This window comes from Equus quagga, chromosome 18 (assembly GCF_021613505.1).
Source record: "Equus quagga isolate Etosha38 chromosome 18, UCLA_HA_Equagga_1.0, whole genome shotgun sequence".
Lineage (NCBI taxonomy): Eukaryota > Metazoa > Chordata > Mammalia > Perissodactyla > Equidae > Equus > Equus quagga.
Genome location: NC_060284.1, coordinates 27,701,469 through 27,726,101, shown reverse-complemented (window position 1 = coordinate 27,726,101; position 24,633 = coordinate 27,701,469). Strand labels below are relative to the sequence as shown.

The following is a 24,633-nucleotide window of genomic DNA, read 5'->3' as shown; positions in this document are numbered from 1 at the left end:
GTGAGGCGGGCCGTACTCACTCCGGGCCGGAGGAGGCCGAGGCCCAGGAGGCTGCGGAACGGAACTGCTGGCCCCGCCCTCAGTCCCCACCCTTTGGAGGCCGGCGTTTCCCCTTTTGAGGGAGCGTTTGCCCCCGCCACGGCCGCCGCCTGGAGTTTCTTCAGGCTCCAGGTTTCGCTGCCAACCACGAGGAGTCCAGGGAGGAAAAGCGGAGCTTAGGTGCCACGCATCCCAAGCCTTTTCCAGCCCGAGATCGCCCCGGCAGGGATGGGCGACAAGATCTGGCTGCCCTTCCCGGTGCTCCTCCTGGCCGCTCTGCCCCCAGTGCTGCTGCCGGGGGCGGCCGGCTTCGCGCCCTCCTTAGACAGCGACTTCACGTTCACCCTTCCGGCCGGCCAGAAGGAGTGTTTCTACCAGCCCATGCCCCTGAAGGCCTCGCTGGAGATCGAGTACCAAGTAAGTGTGGAGGGTGAGCTAGCCTCCTGCCTTTATCCCCGATGCAGCGCGTCGTCGCCTCTCACCCGCTTAGAAACTTCTTGTTGACTACTAAGGGTACTGGAGAGGCGAGGGCCGCCCGGGGAGGCGGCCAAAGCGCGCAGGCGCACGCGGCGAGACTCTTGAGCCGGGGACCCAGAAGTAGGGCTGGACCTGGGATTGACTACCCGCCCTCTCCCCTTTCCTCCGGTGGGAAAGAGGCCAGCACTGGTGATGCCGGGGTTCTTTCCTCTTTGTTTCATAATTCGCCCATCGCTTTGCCAGCCAGTACATGCTCCAGGACCGAGAATTTCACAATACAGGACTGATACACGTTCGGCTTCATCATTGGACGAGATGATGACACTTGTTTTATTCACCCTCACCACCCTCACCCAATTCCGGTATTACAAATCTTGACTGTCATTGCTTAAGGATTTTTGAATTGTGACCGTATGATTATCACTAAATCCGATTTTGGAATATTTTGAAAGAGGCTATTGATGTATTTAATGTTACATTTCCTTCCCAGTTACATATCTATTAGTTTTACATCAAGTAAGGTCTAGTTGTATATTAAAACTTTATAACCTTTCTTTCATTCAGCATTGTAAGCATTTCTTCCATATAATTGTTTTCTTTTTAGTATCTGCATAATATTATATAGAGAGTTGCCTCAATTTATGTAGTCATTCTGGTAGAGGGTAATTTCTTAGAAGAAATCTTGTTAGTTCCACACCGCAAATTTCAGTGTTTCTAGGTAGCACTGCAAAAAAGATACATTGGTGTGGTTCATCTTTTAATTTAGAAGTTAATTTATAATCAGATGTTAGTTTTTTAAAGTTGATATAGAGAATCTTTTTACTCTCATATATAGAGCAAAAAAAAAGTTAGGTAGAATTCTCATCCGAAGTAACTTTAGAATTAGATTATTTATAGATGCATAAGGTAAGCATAAAGTCACATAGTGAGGAAAACTGAGATTAGACCTCAGTATTTCTTGATTTCCTGTCCAAAAGTTCATTTACGGAACAATTACCATGTGCCAGTGTTGGAGGGGGAGGAGAAGAAGTCCCTGTTTTCAAAGATCTTAATAATTAAGAGATACTGGCTCATAAACAGATAATTTCAATAAAGTATGGTTAAGTGCTATTAGAGGAGGGCTAATTCTCTGGGGTTTCAGAAAGGCTTCCTGGAGAAAATAAATTTGAATCAAGAAAGATGCTTAAGTGAGACAAGAATGCAAGGAAGGAGGGACATTTTAGGAAAAGGAACGAAATAAATAGAGAGTTCTGAAAATGCGTAGTGTGAGTTTTGGCAGTGGGCAGTATGTAGTGGACACTACAAGTGCTGAGTTTTTATTAGACTTTAAGACTATAAAGTGTGTGGTGGGAGGAGGAGGAAAAAAAGATTGGAAAGGTCAGGACGCTGGGTCGTGGATCATGAATCCTAGCCTTGTGTTCCATGCTAAGTAGCTTTGCCCTTATTCTGTACAAGGGCCTTTGAAGATTTAAGCAGTGTGGTAACATAGTCAAAAATGTTTTTCAGATCACTGGGTACAGTGTGGAAGATGGATTTAAGGAGGGCAAAATTAGAGGCAAGGAAACCAACTAGGAGGTTAGTGAAATAGTCCAGGTAAGAAACAATTTGTATTATTCAAAAATTCCTCAGTGTTTACCCAGGTATTAGGGAAGAAATCTATTTTAACTGCTGACCTCTTATGATTAAGAGTTCCAGCTCTAGAGATAAGATACTTGAGTTGAAATCCTGACTCTGTCACTACCTGTGTGATTTTGAACAAGTTACTTAACCTCTCGTGTAAAAGAGAGAGAATAACAGTAATTACCCCATAGAGTTGATTTGAAAAACTGAGTTAATAAGTATTCATAGACCATCCCTGACACATAGTAAATATTCAGTGAATATTGGCTTTTTTACATTTACACTTCTAGAGTTATATACTGGCTTGGTTTGCTTTATACTTTGCATCTTTAGTCACTCTTAAAGGCACTGTTCCCCCAAAGCATTCTCCCTAAACAATTTGGGGGTTTTTTTGTGTGTTGTTTTTTGTGTTTGAGGAAGACTGGCCCTCAGCTAACATCTGCTGCCAAATCTTCTTTTTGCTTGAGTAAGATTGTCGCTGAGCTAACATCTGTGTGAATCTTCCTCTATTTTATGTGGGATGCTGCCACAGTGTGGCTTGAGAGCCGTGCTAGGTCCGTGCTCCAGATCCGAACCTGCGAACCCCTGGCTGCTGAAGTGGAGCATGGGAACTCAACCACTACGCCACCTGGCTGGCTCCCAGTTTAATTGTTTTGATTGAGGAGAGAAGTGAAATCATTTTACTGTAGTCCTAGACAATGTCAGAGGGGTTTGTAGGGTAGAAATCATCTTCAACCTTTGTTTGCATTTTCCAACTCCATGACTAATTTTCCAGTAACTACAAGCTACTGATTGTTGTCTTAGTTTTGAAAATGTCAGGGGACATTCTAGACATTGCCCTTGAGTTATTGTGACATTTTGAAAAATTTTAACCATTTCTTACTTTTCAGGTTTGGGCGGACACTTTTAGGATAATTGATCAGCCCCACATTATATTAAGTTCTTGGAAATTTTCAATGTCAATACATGTATCTTATGAATAAAATAGATCATTCATTAAAAAATTTAAATAACTATTGAGTGCTTAATTTGTGTAAGCATTATGCTAGGTGCTAAGGATACAATGTGAGTAAAAGTATATTTTGTACTCTCATACAATCTAGTATGGGGACAGTCACATTATTACACAAATAAATGTGAAATTATAAGTCTAATAAGTGCTATGAAGGTAAGTGCATAAAGCTATGAGACTCTATTTCATTTGGGAATTGAGAGAAGACAATTCCAAGGACCGCAGTTCAGATCTGTAGAAGAATCAGGCGTACTAGGCATAAGCGGTGAGTGGAACAAGGCGATGGGTAAAAAGAACAGCAGGGGCCAGCCCTGTGGCTCAGTGGTTAAGTTTGCGCCCTCCGCTTCTGTGGCCCAGGGTTTCCCCAGGGCAGATCCTCGGCTTGGACATGGCACTGCTCATCAGGCCATGCTGAAGCGGTGTCCCACATGGCACAACCGGAGGGACCTACAACTAGAATATACAACTACGTACTGGGGGGCTTTGGGGAGAAGAAGGAAGAAAAAAGATTGGCAACAGTTGTTAGCTCAGGGCCAATCTTTAAAAAAAAAAAAAAAAAAAGAACAGCATATGCCAAGGCGTTGAGGAAGAAGACCGAAGAATACCTTTTCAGGAACTGAAAGACTACTACAACAGCAGTACAGACGGGAAAGTGGCACTCACCTGTCATGTTCCACTGAACTCACTGGCAAGTTTAGTTTCAGATTATGGTATCTTTTTTATATTTTAAATATATAATATATATTTTAAATTAGCTTCTGTATTCTTAAACACTGTATTTAACAATTTCATTGAGCCTGACAGCCACTACCAATAATATCTTTTAAACTTTGTTTTACTGAAATCCTTGCTTAGTTATATCTCTTGTTTTCTGATTTAATGGATATCTTTTTCTGAGGATAACCTTGAGTAATTCTTTTAGAATGCTCTGAGTCCTTAGATCTCTGAAAACGGCTTTACTTTTTGCTTTCACTTCAGTAAATATAATTATTTTACTTGGGAACATTGTATTTCTTTGCATCTAGTGTTAAATGTAAGAATTCTGATGCCAATACCAATTCTTGTTATTTTGCAGTTCTCTCCTACATCTCGTTGGAAATTTCTAGGTTGTTCTTAAATCCTTCGGAAAACCCAGTAGGATTTTTGGATCTTTTTTCATTTATCTTGCTTCACGTCTTTTAGACCCTTTCAGTCTAAAGATTTTTATCTTTTGAAGCAGGAATTTCTGCTCTTATTTGATGATATCCTCCCTTTATTTCTCTTGGTTCTCTCCTTTTAAAATGCTTCTTAGATGGGTATTTAAAATCTTTAACTGTCCTTAATGAAAGGTCTTAGCATTGCCCTCATAATTTTCATCTACTGTACTTTTTCACCTTGTTCTGAGAACTCCTTGGCTCCTTCTGTTCTCTGATTTTCAGTCTCCATCCATGTTCATTCTGCTGTCATTACATTTGTTAAGGCTTTATTTTGGCAATCACATTTTTGGTTTTTCTAGAAACTTTCATATCAGCATCATTTTTTTATGGATTTTACGTTCGTGAATTTCTCTGAGGATATATATTTATCTGAGGAAACATTTTTGTCTGTTAATATTAACTGTTTTTTCAGAATTTCATCCTCTGAGATGATATGAAAAAGAGGGCATCAACTTCAACAAATTTTTGGTGTTTCTCTAGTCTATTTAATTGCAAATTTTGAGATTGATAGATATTGGTAGCTAGATATATCCTTTTGCTTACTGGAATATCTTCCAGAAATTTCTTACTTTTCAAGTCTGTTAACAGCCTTCCTATATTTCCAGTGTTGTTATGGATTATTTGTATTATGTTTTCTTAATTTCACTGGGATTTAAAGAAGAAAAAGAATTATGTATATTTATCTACTCATTTGAAACCAGTTCTCTTGATCAGTAAGTAGAGCAGAGGAGTAGGTAATCTTTTATATCATTCCATTAAAGCCACCAAGAAAAATAAAATGGGTGTTATAGCGGAGGAAGAGTAGCCATTGGAGGCAGATTGCTGAGTTCAAATTTTGACCATGCTACTTATTGATTGTATCACCTTGGGAAAATTGCTTCTCTGTGCCTCAGTTTTGTCTATGTGTGGGGTTTTTTTTTTTATTAACTAAAATGAGAATATTAATAGGACCTACCTTTTAGAGTTGTTGTGAGGAATTAATCCACATAAACCACTTAAAACAATGTGTGGCATAAATTGTAATTGTTAGCTGCTATCAGCAGCAGCAGCAGCATATTTGGAGATTGTAAAGGAACACATTGTGTTCATAGGTCATAAGTAAATGGCGTACTTGGAATATACAGTTCATATTGGGGAATAGTAGGTGAATACATTGAAGAAGTCAGTTGGAGTCAGGCCATAGAGGCCTTGAGTTCCAGGCTAAGAAGTAGCTAATTATTATTCTTATTTTATTGAAGAGGAAACAAACTCAGAAAAGTTACATAGCATGCCCTAAATTGCCTAAGTAAAAAGTTCCACCATTTGAAATCCCTTCTGTGTGTCTTTCCACTCTACGGGGCTTCTCAATGAAGGCACTCCTTTAGGATTATTTCAGTAATACCCATAAGGCCTAAATTTAGGTGGTGGCAACAGGGATTGGTAAGAAAGAGATAAGATCCAAAAATGAATGGAATTGAACTAAATGATCTTTCTGCTCCTTTCTAGTCCTAACATGAGTCCGTTGACTTCCTTACCCCACTAGGTTTAGAAAAGAAAATCTTTTCATCATAAGATCCACTTTATATAATTGTTTATTTTCAGAATTTGTAATATGTGTTCTTTTCTTGTGTGCTTTTCTACAGGTTTTAGATGGAGCAGGATTAGATATTGATTTCCATCTTGCCTCTCCAGAAGGAAGAACCTTAGTTTTTGAACAAAGAAAATCAGATGGAGTTCACACGTAAGTAACCTCTTAGTTGAGATTCTTGGGCTGAATAATACTAGAGGGCTATCTGTAGGGCAGGGAAATTTGGCACATTTGATACTAAATATCAGTATTAAATGATTTCATATGAACATTTTAAACAGTCCTTGATAGTTGTCTATCTTAAACTAAAATGTCTCATATTAACCTTTTTCTTTTTGTTTAGGCATTTTTGTATTGATCCTAAATTTTTTCTTTGCTTTGGTTAAATAAATGAGTATTCCCTAGGTATTCATTCAACCTATTGTGGCATTTTAAACCTCCCTTTCTGGCTAGCACAGCCTTTCTATTTCAATTAAAAGTTCCTGTTCCAGGTATGTATCCTGGTTTCTTGAGCTGCTGGCTATGTCATCTTTGCCCATTGTTTTCTTTCTTAAAACAGTACCATACATCTTTCTGTGTGTGTGATTGTTTTTTTACTCAGACCTCACTCTTAGATAATTTGAAGACCTGAAAGTAAAAGATCTGACCATAGGAAACCATATAGAAAGAGAATACTTTTTTGTGACTCTGAGTTTAGAGTTTGACAAAAGGCCATTTATTCTCTTCTTACATCTCACTCCCCTTTTTTCACATCTCACTGGTGTGTTTCCCTGTTCCATTCTATTATTTTACTATAGCACTCTCTTTACTCAGTACTATTATTCTGTTAAAACTAAACGGTGAGTTTACAGGAAGAAGAGCAAATACAGAGTGTCTTAATATTTGCCATAAACTAGGTTTTGCATTTTATATGCTTCCAAATTAATCATTCCAATCCACTATGAGATAGATTCTTTGATTCCCCAATTCCCATTTTACAGACAAGGAATCTTTACAGACAAGGAGGCTCAGAGAAGTTAAATAAGTCTGCAGGGATACACATTTATTAAGAGGAGGAGGCAGGATGGACCAAAATTCTTGCTTTCTACCATATGATGCTTAGAACATCCCTGGCACATAGCACTATGTAAGTACTAGTTATTATTATAATTACTGGTCTTTGTTAACCAAAGTACCTGGCATGTAATTAATGGATGAATGAGGGGGAAAAAATGTCTCAACTATAATTTTTTAAGAAATTCATTTCAAAGTGCTTTTTAAAATGGCATCCTACCTATGCAGAGCTCAGAAAACATGTTTGCATAAACTATTGATAAACAGAAATAGTAATTTAAAAAGTCAGTTTAGATTGATATACTTGGAATTAACTATGCTTTCTCTTTGATAGGTTTATGAACAAGAGTTTTTATTTATTTGTTGAGTCCTTCTGATGTACCAGGCCACTGTTCTAAGCACTCTACATGTATTAATTTTGTTAATTCTTCACCGCAATCCTATGAGGTACATGGTATTACCATTACCTTGATGAGGAACTTGAGACATAGAGCCCTTAAGTAAGTCGATGAAGGTTACACACCAGGCAGTCCAGCTGAGTCTTAATCACTACCCAAATTTAGAAATCTACTTTCTATAAATTAGATTTAAATAAAAATTTTATCTTTAGCTGTATTGACTTTTTAAAGACAACTAAACTCTCAGTTATGGCACTGAAATAGTTTTTTTCTTAAGTTAAATCTTTGAAACAAACACTGTACTTCCACAAGTGAGGGCTAGTAAAACTGTCTCCAAACAGAGCCTTAAACAGCTTAAGTAACAGCTATATGTGTAGCACTGCCTGGAATGAGGAGTCATATATAAATATATTTTTCTAGACAACTGAATAAATATCACCCTAACTCACACCAGAACTTACATATTTTGCATTACTTATGCTACGTCTTTATTCTACTTGAAAGGAACATTTATTCTATGCATTTTTATTTGGATAATATTTTGTATCATTTGTAGTAAAAAAATTTCTTTTTACTAAAAGTAGTCAACACAGATTTAGAAAGATTAATATGGGAATGTAGGAATATATAGGAACACAGGAATACAGAGCTAATATAGGAATAACTGTAAAGTAAGAAAGTTTTTTGTACATATGCGAAAGCTCATACATTTGAGTCAGTGCTTCTCAGACTTGTTTCATTTTTACCCCATCCTCAGGCAGCCTTTTAAGACAATTTTTTTCCTAATCATTCTCCCATGAAATTTTAGTACCACAGATATACTACATATCCATTTTTGTACTGTATGCCTATCTGCTTTACATATAAAAAGAGCAGGTACAAAGCTTACCCTTTTTATCCAATGCAGGGTTAAGAATGGCTAAAATAAAGTTGAGTTAAATAAAATTAAGACTAAACAAAATTAAAAGTTAAACTAAAAATTTAACTTGACATAATAATTATGACGTTTGTTTTGTTTTTTTCCTTTTAACATTGTTCCCCACTGTATTCACCAGTGTTTGCTTCAGGCTCCTTCCAAAAATTAAATACATCCTCAAAAGACAAAGCTTTGTCATGACTGAGGAGATTGCAAAGAATGCAGACAGGCTCTTAGAAACATCAATTAACTTGAGAATCAAAAAACCAAGCTTCATCTATGCCTATAACAGGTTATGTGATTATGAGCAAGTATCAATCTATGTGAACGTTATTTTACTTACCTTGAAAACTAAGTGCAATATTTTACTTGTTAAAGTTACTCTCCACAAAGAAAAATTAGAAAACCACTTTGCTAAATTAACTCTGCTCAGGCCAGTTATCTTGAATGTGAAGCTAATGAGACCAAGATCTTTAGTTTAGATGTGAGTGGCATTTATTCAGTAAAGGTAAGGCCACTAAAGGTAAAGCTCTGGTTGTTGGCCACAGACCTCATCCTATCCTTTGTAAACTAGGTCACAAAGATGTACTTAATCAGTAGGAAGCCTAGAAGAATGCAGTTAGAACAATCCATCGTTGCTTTTAAAAACAAAACTAAACTTACTTTACAGATTAATCTCAATGAAAGGGAGGAGGTTTGTAGTCCTATTTGCATATGAATTAAATTCATGATGTTACTTTTAATAAAGTATAAATATTAAAGTTCATCGTGAGGTATCAGTTATGTAGGTTTTTAATCCTATCCTTTTCCAAAACTTAAGTCAAGATCATTTACTGTAACTTACTGAGTAAATGCCAAGCACATCTAAGTTGCAGGTACTTGAGTATCTATTTCCAGGTTGCCTCTTGCCCAAGAAATTATAAATGTTTCAATGCTAGGGAAGTCTATCAGTAAGCTGTCCAATTATTACAAACCGTGTTATTTCTTCTCTTTATCGATAGCATTTTTTCCTTTCATGCCAAATAGAAATACAAATAACTGAAGACATGTACTTTTTTTAATACAGGGTAGAGACTGAAGTTGGTGACTACATGTTCTGCTTTGATAATACATTCAGCACCATTTCTGAGAAGGTGATTTTCTTTGAATTAATTCTGGATAATATGGGAGAACAGGAGGAAGAACAAGAGGACTGGAAGAAATATATTACTGGCACAGATATGTTGGATATGAAACTGGAAGACATCCTGGTCAGTATGGTCTTTTAATAAAATAATAAAAATTAACATCCAGAGGCCTTACTATATGATAGGCACAGAGCTAAGCATTTTTTCTGCATTTGCTCATGTAATCCTTAATTAACTCTATGAGGATTATTTCTCTCCCTCTTTCCAATGAGGAAATTGTGGCTTAGGGAGATTACGTAACATAACCAGAGAGAACAACAACTAGAATTTGAACACAGGCTCTTAACTATAAAACTCCCTTAGAATATTCACAAACAGAAGACTGTAATGATCTGTAGTGTACTTGCACATAGAATAAAAGTGAGTAATCAGCAAACCTAAGAAGTACAGGCATTTTTCCCACAGCATAGTTTTTATAACATTAAATTTAATATTACTTAATTTGGGAACACTGTTGACATTATTCAGACCAGACCTAGCAGTTATCAGAAATTAGCACTGCACTTAGCAGTAAAAACCTTTGGAATATGGCTTCTTTGCTTGAATCACTTTATGCTTTGTTAATCATAAACAAGCATAATGAAATATGCACGTATAAGAACCTATTTGCTAATAATAGCACTGTCAGTGATAGGAGGAAAACATTGTTATCCTTCATCCACAGCTAGATATAATCAAATGATGTAATTAACTTGGCGAGTGATATCTGTAAATAGCACATATACTTGCATGAGAAATAACATGGTTATTGCAAGTTTGAAACTGTATAACCTCTAATACTCTTAAAACCTGAAACTTTTTTTTATGTGATATTTTGATCACTTGAGGTTTCTTAGGAAAGCAATTATCAAATTTTAGCAGAAGAGACATAGTGTAGATCAGTTAGCTTGAAGAGTCAGAAAATTAAATGATGTCATATATGTAATTCTTTAGTGACTGAGCTCTCTGAGCCTTGGTTTCCTCACCTGCAAAATGGGCATAATACCTCTAGAGTTGTGAGGATGAAATGTGACATAGCATGAGTATAAGTGCTTTAGTGTCTGGCACAAAATAAATGCTAGTTTTCTTACCTTTTTTCCATTGGTGTTACTTTGAAACTAAAAGGATTAAGTTTGATTGGCATAAATTTTTTTTTTTTTTTTTGGTGGGGAGGTTTGATCTGAGCTAACATCCATTGCCAATCTGCCAATCTTCCTCTTTTTTTTTGTTGAGGAAGGTTAGCTCTGAGCTAACATCTATGCCAGTCTTCCTCTATTTTGTATGTGGGTCACCACCAAAACATGACTCAACAAGTGGTGTAGGTCTGCACCCAGGATCCAGACCCACAAACCCAGGCTGCTGAAGCAGAGTGTACCAGGCTTAACTACTATATCACAGGGCCAGCCCCAGCATAAATTTTTACCATGACAGTTTTTTATCTCACCATGATTTCATATGTATATTAAACTTAGCTGAATTTTAGAATTGGAAGAAGACTTAGTTATCATTAGTCTAGCTCCAACCTCCCTCATTTTCCCCTTTCATTCCATTTTATAGGTAAGGAACTGGCTTAAAATGGAAATGATATATCCATAGTTCCACTACTAGTCCAGTCTTCTTCCTACCCATTTTTAAAATCTCAATCATTTTAATACATTCTTCCATTTTAAATTTATTTTGCCAATAAGAACAAAATACAAGTAGTTTATAAATCTTATTAGTACTCACTGCATTCTCAAGAGATTGACTTCATTCACACAGTTAAACAAAATGACCAGAAAGTTCAGATTTAAATATGGCTTAAAATACTTATAAGTCCTTTTTTAAGAAAAATAAAATGTCTTTCAGGATTTTCCATTTACTCCTCCAAAATTTTGTATCACAACAGCAAACTTAAATAATTTTGTATCTGACTATCATCATTATGATACTGAAAAGAATTATGCATGGTCTTTTTATTTGGTGACCTGAATCCTGTATGTTTCTGGGAAGTATTTGCATTACTAGGTTATCACTGCTTTACAAATATGCCCATTTGATAAATATTACACTGTGTAGTTTTGTAGGTTTAGCAGAGCAGTCTGAAATTTTGAGTATATTTTTTGCTTAAATGATTTTTAAAAAAGCAAGTTGACTAACCAGGAAGATCTTTTGCTAGTATTTTCTTATTTTTGCCCTAAATATTTTGACGTCATTTCAAATCTCAACTTAATCTTACCTTATATTCATATAGCCCTTTTATAGTTTTTAAATCACTTCTCAACAAAACCCTACTATAAAAAGTTTTTTTTAGAAGATAAGCAACTTAGAATGTATCTTGGTAAGCTTGTTCTATGAATGTGATCTTAGAACATTTTTGCATTAAAAATAGACTATTCTTTTCTGTGTGTGAGGAAGATTCACCCTGAGCTAACATCCGTTGCCAATCCTTTTTTTGTTTTTGGCTTGAGGAAAATTAGCCCTAAGCTAACATCTGTGCCAGTTTTCCTCTACTTTGTATGTGGCATGTCTCCACAGCATGGCTGACTAATGGAGTAGGTCCGCACCCAGATCTGAACGTGCGAACCTGGGCCACCGAAGCACAGGGCGCGGAACTTTAACCACTCAGCCACAGGGCTGGCCTCTAGACTATTCTTTTGGATCTGTAGTATACACATCTAAAATTGAAATATTTTCTAGTTTCACTACTATTTGTGAGATTAAAACATTAGGTGTTTTTGCTAGATACTAAATTGGACCAGGTCAACATTCAAAGTAGAAAATATTGTAAACACACAATGCGTTATATAAAGGTAAATAACTACAAGCTGTTATCAGTTCAGTTTTTTAAACTTAAGTCATTTTCTTATGGTTGTGAGAGCTAAGAAAGACAGAATATATGTAAAATTCCTGGTGCTGTGCCACTCAAATATATTTTCATTTTGTTTATTTTCAATTCATGTAGCTTTGCTCCCTTGTTAAATAACTATTTATAAACAATTCAGATATATCAGGGTAATTGTCATATAACCTTACAGAAGATCTTTAGGTAATCTAAATAGTACTTCTCCCTTAATTAAAATTGTGTTTGGATACCAAATGAATAAGAATATCAGGGTACTATGAAGCACATTTTTAAGTTAACTTAAAATTATGGGGGCCAGCCCCATTGCCAAATGGTTAAAGTTCTGCATGCTCTGCTTTGGTGGCCCAGGTTCACAGGTTTGGATCCCAGGTGCAGACCTACTCCACTCAGCAGCCATGCTGTAGAGGCTTCTGGCATACAAAATAGAGAAAGATTGGCACAGATGTTAGCTCAGTGTGCATATTCCTCATCAAAAATAAATAAATAAAATTACTGAGCATTCTTTTACAGTAAAATTATTTTATTTCTCTCCAGGAATCCATCAACAGTATCAAGTCCAGACTAAGCAAAAGTGGTCATATCCAAACTCTGCTTAGAGCATTTGAGGCTCGTGATCGAAACATACAAGAAAGCAACTTTGATAGAGTCAATTTCTGGTCTATGGTTAATTTAGTGGTAATGGTGGTGGTGTCAGCCATTCAAGTGTATATGCTGAAGAGCCTATTTGAAGATAAGAGGAAAAGTAGAACTTAAAACTCCAAATTAGAGTAGTTAACATTGAAAAAAAGAGACGGGAAAATGCAATGAACTGTTACAGTCAAGACCATTAATAGTTTTTTCCAGAATGTTTTCAGGCATTACCATAGGTGTGAAAAAAGTATATTAATGTGAACGGAAAGTCTTCACTTTCGTCTGTGTAAGTAGTCTTATTGCTCTAGTTGTACTTAGGTGTAGAACAGAAATATTTTGCAGAGGTGTAACTGAATGAAGCCATATTAATAACAGCATTTCCCGGAGTTTGAAAAAAATTTTTCAGATATCATAGGTGATTTAAATAAATGAACTTTGGGCCTAAATGCAACACTGAACAATGCTTTTAAAACATTCTCTTACCTAGAAGTTTCTTCATAAATGTCACAATTACAAATGAATTGTAGCAGTTTTCAATATAAGTTATAAATCACCTGAGAATTACCTAATCATGAATTGAATATACCTTTAGAAAACAAAGACTCAACTTTTCTCTTTTTGCATATGCATCTCTCCTATAATGTAAATAGAAGCATAGATGTGAAAGATTTGTGAGATTTTTATAACTAAATATATTTCAATTTAAAATATTAGCAAAAAGTATTAGTTTTATATACTTAGCCTGCGTTCCCAAAAGCTGACATTTTGATAATTCTTATAAATGCTAAGTCAACTTATTAAAATTAGGACAAATTTCCTCTTTGAAGTGAAGAACAGCTAAAGGTTGCTTAACCACCATAAGGACACATTCTAATTCTTAACTAAGGTAATAGGATTTTAAAATTAAATGTGAGGGAAAATAATTTTATTTTTATATTATCTGTCAATAGTATTATGTTAATTTTAACAAGATTACTGACTTGGATAATACATTATTACCAGCAATTGTGAGGGAAATATTGGTAAAAGGATCTGGGCCTAATGTAAATAAATACCTCCTTTTCTGAGTTCTCAAAATCAATAAGAACTAATAAAACTAATAAAAAAAAGAACTGAGGTAAGCTTGAGAACATCTGATAAAAATTAAGTTCACTTAAACTGTAAATATCCAGAATCTGATTGGTTCATCATAATGACTCAATCCTAATATAAACCATGAGATTAATTCCTAGTTAATTGGAAAAAACTGTACTGTGGGTTTTTTACAATTGTTTTGTTTTGAATTATCTAAGTATTCAGGTATATTTTATGAAATATAAGCCCTACTGTAAGGTTTAGCACTGGGTACATATATTTATTATAATTTTTATTATAGCTTTCATAAAATGACCTTTCTGATCACTTTATTTATCGACATTCAAGTAAGGATTGGAAGCCCACAGAATCCCGTTTAAATACTCAGTATGTGAATAACTATATATATGAAGTCTCTGCCATCCCAGCTTATTGCAGTCTGTGGAGTCTTACTCAAATACTAGTAATTTAGCTACATCATGAATTAATTAGAATTTTTAGGTTATATCCATTTGTAATGCTGTTATGAAAAATGTGAGTTTGAAACAATCAGCTTATGAATGTAAAACCACTCTGTAGGTTAGTACTGCTGGAATTCTTAATAAGCAATAATGATATCCAGAGAGAATGGTTTCATTTATAATTTACACAGAGTGGTACAAAAAGAGATTTATTTCCCTCTTTCTTACGCCCTTGGTAGAAGAGAAGCTTAGATTTACCTATTTTGAAGCTGTTCAAAAATGAGGTAAATGCCATATAATGATCAATTACTTTAGTTGGCCATGAAAATGCTCTAAGTGTCCAGGAGTAGCCCATGTAACACATGCAAAACAAAGGCCAGTAAGATCATTGCCTATGAAGAGCCCTTCCTTTTCCCCCTTCTGTAAAACTCATGAGAAGCAAACTTAAAATATTGTAACTAATAAAACAGTACAGATACAAACTACTGCATCTTTTCTATAAAACTGTGATTAAGAATTCTACCTCTTATGTGTGTCTGGTTACTGTACTGTACTCTCTTACCTAACAGTTTGTTACATCATCTACAAATGATTTGTGCCACTGATTTTAAGCCTATGATTCAGTAACTTCTTACCATTTAATAATGGCCTTCTTTGGACAACAAAAAATTTAGGAATATTGAGGTCAATTTTATTTTTATAGATACAAAGTGAAAAGAGCAGGATTATTTAAGCATGTTACCTGTATAAACCAAAAAAAGTAAAACTTGTAAGCAAAGAACTAAATTCTTTAATATTTCTAAAGGCATATTGTTTATCTGCCTCATGGTTTTTTAATGTCAGTATTCAATTTGAAAACCAACATTATGCTAAAATTGAGTAAGCTATTTATCACTTAACAGCTGGTTTTGTCTTCAGTTTTTAATTATATAAACTTTTAAAATACTGCAATATTTAACTAAGACTAGAGTTTCACTCTCATTTGCATTTGGATCATTAATATGTTGTTAAGGTGAATATCAAGACAGAGGGTAAATGAGTGGTTGAAATAGCAGTGAAATAAATGACAAATTGCAATGTAATTTTATGTTAAGTATATTTATCTTTCTTAAGCATTGTTATTACGTCTTAAAATAGACAAAAATTGAGAAACTATAATTGTATGCCTCTCCAAATGAAAATTCTTTATTTGAAATTTTAAAAGAAATTGATTCAGCATGTAATGGTTTTTCATCTGAAGTAAAATAGTATACAATCAGTGTTGCTCAAATTGCATTATAGTTGTGGACAGCCATATAAGATGAGCAATGAATACTGCACTGAGTATCTATAATAAAAGTTACAATCAAAGAAAATCTTACTTATCTACCAGTCATTGTAAATGCTGTCTAATCCTTAAAGCCTTCACTGATCTCATCTTAGCCAAGTGTGCTCTCCCTTCCATTCGAAAACCCATAGTTCTCCACAATTAGTGTATCTCATTCTGTCTTGCAGTGGAGTATGTGTACTTATTCATCTGTTGCCCAAACATGCATTCTAACCACAAAGTGCTCAAAATATAGGGGCAAAGATCATTCTGAAAGTTTGGAATTCTAAATAAGCACCTGGGAGCTTGTTCCACTCCTCTACCTACCCAAGACAGTGATTGTTTAAGCCTAGAATGTGGTTCCAGAATCTTAATTCTTAACCAACACAATTTGAGATTATGTCGTCCATTATCCCTGGACCATTTGCCAACTGGGTGATCTTGGGAAATCAAAACTCCTTTGAGCCCATTTCTTCATTTGTAGAAATAATTTAAGTAACATCTCAAAACTTAATTAAAATAGCATATAGGAGAGTCCAGTGCTTGGAGTTTGGTGTATTATTGGTCATTTCCTTCATACCATCTAGACAAGCCACTCTTCGCCTACAAGGCGGTAGAATTCCTCAGGCAACTTTCTGCTTCTGCACTCCCATCACTTGAGATGTGTGGGCTTCGGGAAGGCTTGTCATTAGAAACTGGAGCCATACTACACTTAACGTATATCTGAGGGGAGGGCACAGAATAAAGAATCCAGACCTAAGGTGATGTTATATGAGAGTTGGCACATTGAGATGGACTCTGGATCCCTGCATCTGAAAGAAGAGAGCGAGAAAATACAGGGCAGGGAAAAAATTTGGGGGTCTTCAATGACCATGAGTCAACAGGAAAATCAACAATGAGAATCAGTTGTCTGACACTGAATTGAACTCCCTTATATATAAAGAAAGAGACTACTCCCCAATGCTGGAAGTTTTCAAGTGGCAATAATGATCAGATGTTTGTAAAAGGGATTGTTTCTACATCTGACATCAAGTGGGTTGATGGACTAATAAACCTATCCTTTCCACCCTTATTTTAATTCTAAAAGGACTAGTAAAGCCATTTGTAGGAGAAAGCTGAAAGAAAAGCCCAGAGCTTCAAGTCACATTTTAGAGTTCTATTTTGCTGGATTCTTGCTTGGTATTCAAAAACAAATTGGAAACGAAATTAGAAACACAATACCATTTACAATCACTCCAAAGAAAATGACATGCTTAGGTATAAATCTAATAAAACATACAAGGATCTGTATGCTGAAATTATCAAATGCTGGTGAAAGAAATCAAAGACCTACATAAATGGAGAAGTGTACCATGTTCATGGATTGGAAAGCTCAACTTAGTAAAAAGGTCAATTCTTCCAAAATTAATCTAAATATAACTTAATTACTATGAAAATCCAGCAAGGTCTTTTTGTAGACAGAGATGAGCTTAGTCTAAAATTTACATGGAAAGGCAAAGCACTAAAACAATTTTGAAAAAGAATAAAGCTAGCTATGTTAATGCTTACTATATAGCTACAGTAATCAACACTGCATGGTATTGGTGGAGGGAAAGACACAAAGATCAGTGGAACAGAGATGCTAGAAATACACCAAAACAAGTCCAGGTGATTTTTCACAAAGGTGCAAAAGGAATTCAATAGGGAAAAGCAAGCCTTTTAAATAAACAGTGCTGGAGCAATTGGGACAAACAGGTAATTATATGAACATAACTGTAAAAAACTATAAAGCTTTTCAAATTATGAGAAAATCTTCAGGACCTAGAGCTAGACAAAGAATTTTCACACGACACCAAATGCATGACCCATAAAAGGAAAAACTGATCAACTGAACCTAATCAAAAAGAAAAACTTTTGCTCTACACAAGACCCTGTTAAGGGGATGAAAAAATAAGCTACAGATGGGGAGAAAATACATACAAACTACATATCCAAAAAAGGACTACAATATATAAAGAATTCCCAAAGCTCAACAGTAAAAAAACCCAATTTAATTAGAAAATGGGCAAATGACATGAACAGACATTTCAATGAAGAAGGTATGTGGATGGCAAATAAGCACATGAACACATGTTCTACATCATTACCATTAGGGAAATTCAACTTAAAACCATAATGAGCTATCATTACACACCTACCAGAATGGCTAAAATAAAAAATAGTTACAACACCAAATGCTGGCGAGGATACAAGAGAAACTGGATCACTCATACACGGCTAGTGGGACATAAAATGGTAGAGTCACTTCAGGAAATATTTTGGCAGTTTCTTATGAAACTAAACATGCACTTACCACGCAACCCAGCATTTATACTCTTGGACACTTACCCCTGAAAAATGAAAACATATGTTCAAATAAAAACCTGTAAACATTTCAAATTCCACATAGCAGCTTCATTTGTAATAGCCCCAAACTGGAAATAACCCAACTGTCCTTCAAAGAGTGAATGGTTAACCTTTAGTACACCCATACCGTGAAATACTTACTATGCAGCAAAAAAAAGGAATAAACTATTGATATATGCAACAATTTGGGTGGACCTCAAGGGAATTAAGGTCAGTGGGGAAAAAAACCCATTCTTAAAAGGTTACACACTGTATGATTCCTTTTATGTAACATTTTTGAAATAAAATTAGAGACAGAAAACAGATTAAGTGGTTGCCAGTTGTTAGGAATGGAAGGAAGAAAGGAAGAAAGAAAATGTGGCTATAAAGGAAGCCTTGTGGTGGAAAAATTCTGTTTTGAGTGGTGGTTGTATAAATCTACATGTGATATAATTACATAGAACTATATATACCCACACACAAATGAGTGTTTGTAAAATTGGTGAAATTTGAACAAACTGGACTGCACCAACGTCTATTTTCTGGATTTGATATTGTACCATGTGCAAGATGTTACCATTGGGGGAACCTGTGTGAAAAGTACACAGGAACTCCTTGTACATTTTTTTTGCTACTTCTTGTGAATGTATAATTATTTCAAAATAAAAATTTAAAACAAAAATGGGGCAGATGAATTTTATACCTGACACAGACATTAGTGTGTTGGTATATACATATTTCTGAATGAGCCCAGGAATGAGTAAAATAATTTACTCTAACTTCAAATTAAATAAAACCAAAATATTATCAGTGAAAAACCAATTGTCATTTTAGGTATTGCTTCAATTCTTAAGAATTTAGTTATCAGTAGAAAGATGAAACACTGTATTCTTCAGGAAGCTTAAGGAATTGAGCCTGATCGGTTATACATGAAATATGAAAGAAGAATCCAGAGTCAACCTTTTTCCTTTCTGAAGCAATTCCATATTCTAAAATATTATCCAGAGGTTATACTATGATGAACTGGTTATTAGAACACTACCCTAGGGAGACCACAGCTATTTCTCAAATGTTGCAGAAGCACTGTTCTGTGAATCTCAACAGAGAAGCTATCCCTGACTTTTTAGCACTGATCATACAACACCATAATTAACATATACAAACCCTCTACTAGACTCTAATCTCTGAAGGCAGAGAACACGTCTATTATATCCACCGCACCCAGTACAATGCCTAAAACACAGTATTTGCTGATGCAAAAAGGAGGCACACAGTTTACTATTAAGTGAAAAGTAAAGTTTCAAAACAACATGAATGATCTTTTTTCAGTAAAAACAAAGAGAAATAGATAAAAAGGCTAGAAGCCTACATCATTATGTCTGGATTGTAGAACGGGGGGGATTTTCAGAATCTTTCATAGTTTGTGTTGTCTGAATTTTTCACTGAGAAATATTTTTATATTATACTTAGAAAATAGTGAAGCTTTTCCATTTTGGGGAAAAAAAACCACAACAGGGTTGATAAAAGGTTTCCTGCCCTGTTTTTCTCATCTACTACTTCCATCCTTCCCCATCACTGCCCTTTCTTCTAAACCACATCTTCATTCTCTTGGAACTGCTTCACTAATTCTTCTTGTTGCCAGCTAAGGTACAACAACTTGGGGTTAAGCATAAAGGCAATACATTAGAAACAAATTAGCATTATTTCCTCCAAGTCAGGTTTAGTTGAGGAAAAAGAGTACTATTCACTCCAGATGTAAATTTCTATTACAAGAAAATCCAGAATTGGAGACTATTACAGTTTTCTTATGAAGGGAATTAATTACTTGTTGATTGTAATATTTAATTAGTTTTCAAGGTCCCCTACTACTGGACTATAGCAAATGCTTGTCATTTTCTAAACCGAAATTTATATTTCTCAATTCCAAAGAAAAAGTAAATCAGTTTTAGTAACTACTTGAAATATTTTAACACTGCTTTCCAGTGTTAACCAAGAAAATCATCTGACATTTTTCCTCATCACTCTAAATATCTTATAAATATTTTTATTATTAATTTTTCTTCTCAGAACAGTCTTTTCCTCATTCATTTTAAAACTCAAACTATTTGCATATTACTTCTTTTCAATATTTCTTTTTAAAAAGTATTTTCAAGTTTGATTTTTATTACTACCTGCTTTTTATGCAACTACACTTTGGAGTCCAGTATGGACTTTTGAATCCACAGTATCCACCTGGAAAGCCCTATGAAGTATTCTCTTGGAAACACTTCCAAGTGCTTTTGCTTCAGAATAAGCTTTCTTTTCTTTTCTTTTCTTTTCTTTTTTTTTTTGCTGAAGAAGATTCGCCCTGAGCTAACATCAGTTGCCAATCTTCCTCTATTTTGTATGTGAGCCACCGCCACAGCATGGCCACTGATAGATAAATGATGTAGGTCCATGCCTGGGAACTAAACCCGGGCTGCCAAAGCAGAATGCACTGAACTTAACCACTAAACCACGGGGGCTGGCCCCAGGAGAAGCTTTTAAATAAAACAATGCAATGGTTTCCCACTATAAATATAGGTATTACTTGCTTCAACAAAACAAATACTTGTTTTGTTCAGCTAATACCTTCTAAATAATTATTTCCATATTACGACAGCGAGTATGACAGAAAACCCATATTTTAATTGAAAGTCCTACATACTTGCCACAGTACCACCATAAAGAAACTTGAGTGTTCTAGGTCTTTGCTTAAAGAATGGTGACAAGCAAGTTTTCAGTAATAAAGAGCATAAGCTTCTGGGAAATGCCTGGCAGAAGCAGTAGCTAAGAACTAGTCTTCTTCCATAATCTGGTCCTACTCCACTTCTTTACTACTACCTTTACTTCAAAGCATCAACCTTTTGTTCCAACCAAGCCTAACTTCCTTCCTTACTGTTCTCTGAACTAACCTGCTCCTCTTCTGTTCCCTCTGTTTAGTAACATCACTAGCCTCCCAGGCCTTCAAAACTTAGACCTCTTACCTGCTAAGTCACCAAGTATTGTCAGCTAATCTCCCTAATCTCTCTCATGCGTATTCTCAACATTCCTACTGCTTCTACTACACCTCAGATTTACTGAGATTTAGATTAGCTCTAGCTGGCTTTGCTGCTCACATGATTTCCCTCTAATTCATCCTAAATACCAGTGCCAAACTAATCTTAATACACACCTTAGCAGGATGGTTCAATATCCACAAATCAATCAATGTGATACATGACATAAACAAAATGAGGAATAAAAACCACATGATTATCTCAGTAGATGCTGAGAAAGCATATGACAAGATCCAACATCCATTTATGATAGAAACTCTGAATATAATGGGCATAGAAGAAAAGTACCTGAACATGATAAAGGCCATTTATGACAAACCCACAGCCAACATCATACTCAATGGGGAAAAACTGAAAGCCATCCTTCTGAGAAGAGGAACAAGACAAGAGTGCCCACTCTCATCATTCTTACTCAACATAGTACTGGAGGTTTTTAGCAGAGCAATTAGGCAAGAGAAACAAATAAAAGGGATCCAAATAGGCAATGAAGAAGTGAAACTCTCACTGTTTGCAGATGAGATGATTTTATATATAGAAAACCCTAAAGAATCCATCGGAAAACTATAAGAAATAATCAACAACTACAGCAAAGTTGCAGGGTACAAAATCAACTTACAAAAATCAGTTGCATTTCTATACCCTAATAATGAACTAACAGAAAGAGAACTCAAAAATCAATCCTGTTTACAACTGCAACAAAAAGAACAAAATATCTAGGAATAAATTTAACCAAGGAAGTGAAAGACCTATATAGTGAAAACTGTAAGACATTATTGAAAGAAATCGATGATGACATAAAGAAATGGAAAGGAATTCCATGCACATGGATTCGAAGGCTAAATATAATTAAAATGTCCATACTACCTAAAGCAATCTAGAAATTCAGTGCAATCCCAATCAGCATCCCACTGACATTCTTCACAGAAACATAACGAAGAATCCTAAAATTCATATGGGCCAACAAAAGACCCCGAATTTCTAAAGCAATCCTGAGGAAAAAGAACAAAGCTGGAGTCATCAAAATCCCTGACTTCAAAATATACTACAAAGCTATAGTAAACAAAACAGCATGGTACCAGCAAAAAAACACAGACAGATCAATGGAACAGAATTGAAAGCCCAGAAATAAAACCACACATCTACAGACAGCTAATCTTCTACAAAGCAGCCAAGAACATACAATGGAGAAAGCAAAGTCTCTTCAATAAACGGTGTTGGGAGAACTGGACAGCCACATGCAAAGGAATGGAAGTAGACCATTCTCTTTCGCCATACACAAAAATTAACTCAAAATGGATCAAAGACTTGAAGGTAAGACCCGAAACCATAAAACTCCTAAAAAAAAAATATACAGGTAACACACTCTTTGACATCGCTCTTAGAAGGATCTTGTCAAATATGTCTACTCAGACAAGGGAAACAAAAGAAAAAATAAACAAGTAGGACTTCATCAGACTAAAGAGTTTCTGCAAGGCAAAGGAAACCAGGATCAAAACAAAAGACAAGCCACCAACTGGGAGAAAATATCTGCAAATCATATATCCAACAAGGGGTTAATCTCCATACTATATAAAGAACTCACATTACTCAACAACAAAAAAACCAAACAACCCAATCAAAAAATGGGCAGAGAATATGAACAGATATTTCTCCAAAGAGGATATACAGATGGCCAAGAGGCACATGAAAAGATGCTCAACATCACTGATCATCAGGAAAACGCAAATCAAAACTACACTAAGATATCACCATACACCCATTAGAATAGCTATAATAACCAAGACAAAAAATAACAAATGTTGGAGAGGTTGTGGAGAAAAGGGAACCCTCATACACTGCTGGTGGGAATGTAAACTGGTGCAGCCACTATGGAAAACAACATGGAGATTTAATCAAAAAATTAAAAAGAGGGGCCAGCCTGGTGGCGTAATGGTTAAGTTCACATGTTCCAGTTCAGCAGCCCAGGGTTCACTGGTTCAGATCCCAGGTGCAGACCTATGCACTGCTTGTCAAACCATGCTGTGGTAGGCGTCCCACATATAAAGAGGAAGGTGGGCATGGATGTTAGCTCAGGGCCAGTGTTCCTCAGCAAAAAGAGAAGGATTGGCAGCAGATGTTAGCTCAGGGCTAACCTTCCTCAAAAAAAAAAAAACATTAGAAATAGAAATACCATATGACCCAGGTATCTCACAACTGGATATTTATCCAAAGAACTTGAAATCAACAATTCAAAGAGACTTACGCACCCCTGTGTTCATTGCAGCATTATTCACTATAGCCAAGAAGTAGAGGCAACCCAAGTGCCCATCAACTGGTGATTGGATAAATAAGATGTGGTATATATTTACAATGGACTACTCCTTAGCCATAAAAAAAGACAAAATCTGGGGCCGGCTCCATGGCCGAGTGGTTAAGTTTGCGTGCTCCGCTGCGGCGGCCCAGGGTTCAGATCCTGGGCGTGGATATGGCACCACTCGTCAGGCCACGTTGAGGCGGCGTCCCACATCCCACAACTAGAAGGACCTGCAACTAAGATATACAACTATGCTGCGGGAGGGCGGGGGGGGGGGGGTTGGGGAAATAAAGAAAAAAAAAAAAAAAGGTTGGCAACAGTTGTTAGCCCAGATGCCAATCCTTAAAAAATAAAAAAAAAAAAAGACAAAATCATCCCATTTGCAACAACATGGATGGACCCTGAGGGTATTATGTTAAGCAAAATAAGCCAGACAGAGAAAGACAAACACCATATGATTTCACTCATATGTGGAAGATAAACTAACAGATGGACAAAGAGAACAGTTTAGTGGTTAACAGAGGGGAAGGGGATTAGGAGTTGGGCATAAGGGGTGAAGGGGCATATTTATTTATATGGTGACTGACAATAACGTACAACTGAAATTTCACAATGTTATAAACTATTAAGGCCTCAATAAAATTTAAAAAATTTTTGAGAATAGGTTTCTAATGACGTAATTCTTCACTGGAAAATTTATATGCAGAGATAAAAATAAGAGAGAAAGTCTAAAATATAAAGTTATACAAAATTATAACACAAAAAAATTAATAGATCTGTTATAGATATGCTCTTGGATTCTGGAAGAGATTTGGTGATAAAGGGATACAGGAACCAAAACTGTGCCTCCATAAGTCTTAGACAAACCAACAGTCTTTCCCTCCCAAAAGTCTGTCCAACAAGCTTCATTTCCTTAAACTTCCTTATCTCCTCAAGGAAAAGTTTAACTTCAGGGATACCTAAGCAAGCTTTACATATTTTCAAAGGGACTCAAATTCTCACAAAAATCTTGTTTTTGTCTCAAATTCTGTATAGGAAAAATTTCCTTACATTCCACTAATAGTATTAAAGATAAAATATGTAAATGTCAATTATTGGTTAAAATAACACTAATTAGAATACTTCTCTAAGTTCATATT

At 35.6% G+C, this 24,633-nt stretch overlaps 1 protein-coding gene across 1 annotated transcript; it reads left to right on the top strand.

Annotated features, from left to right (window-relative positions):
- Nucleotides 1-16: 16 nt before the first annotated feature.
- On the top strand, nucleotides 17-15,809 carry TMED5 (transmembrane p24 trafficking protein 5). The gene is made up of 4 exons (XM_046645509.1): nucleotides 17-456; nucleotides 5,967-6,064; nucleotides 9,345-9,528; nucleotides 12,824-15,809. The coding sequence occupies exons 1-4, from the start codon at nucleotides 268-270 to the stop codon at nucleotides 13,040-13,042; spliced, it is 690 nt and encodes a 229-aa protein (XP_046501465.1). The 5' UTR covers nucleotides 17-267; the 3' UTR covers nucleotides 13,043-15,809.
- The last annotated feature ends 8,824 nt before the right edge of the window (nucleotides 15,810-24,633 follow it).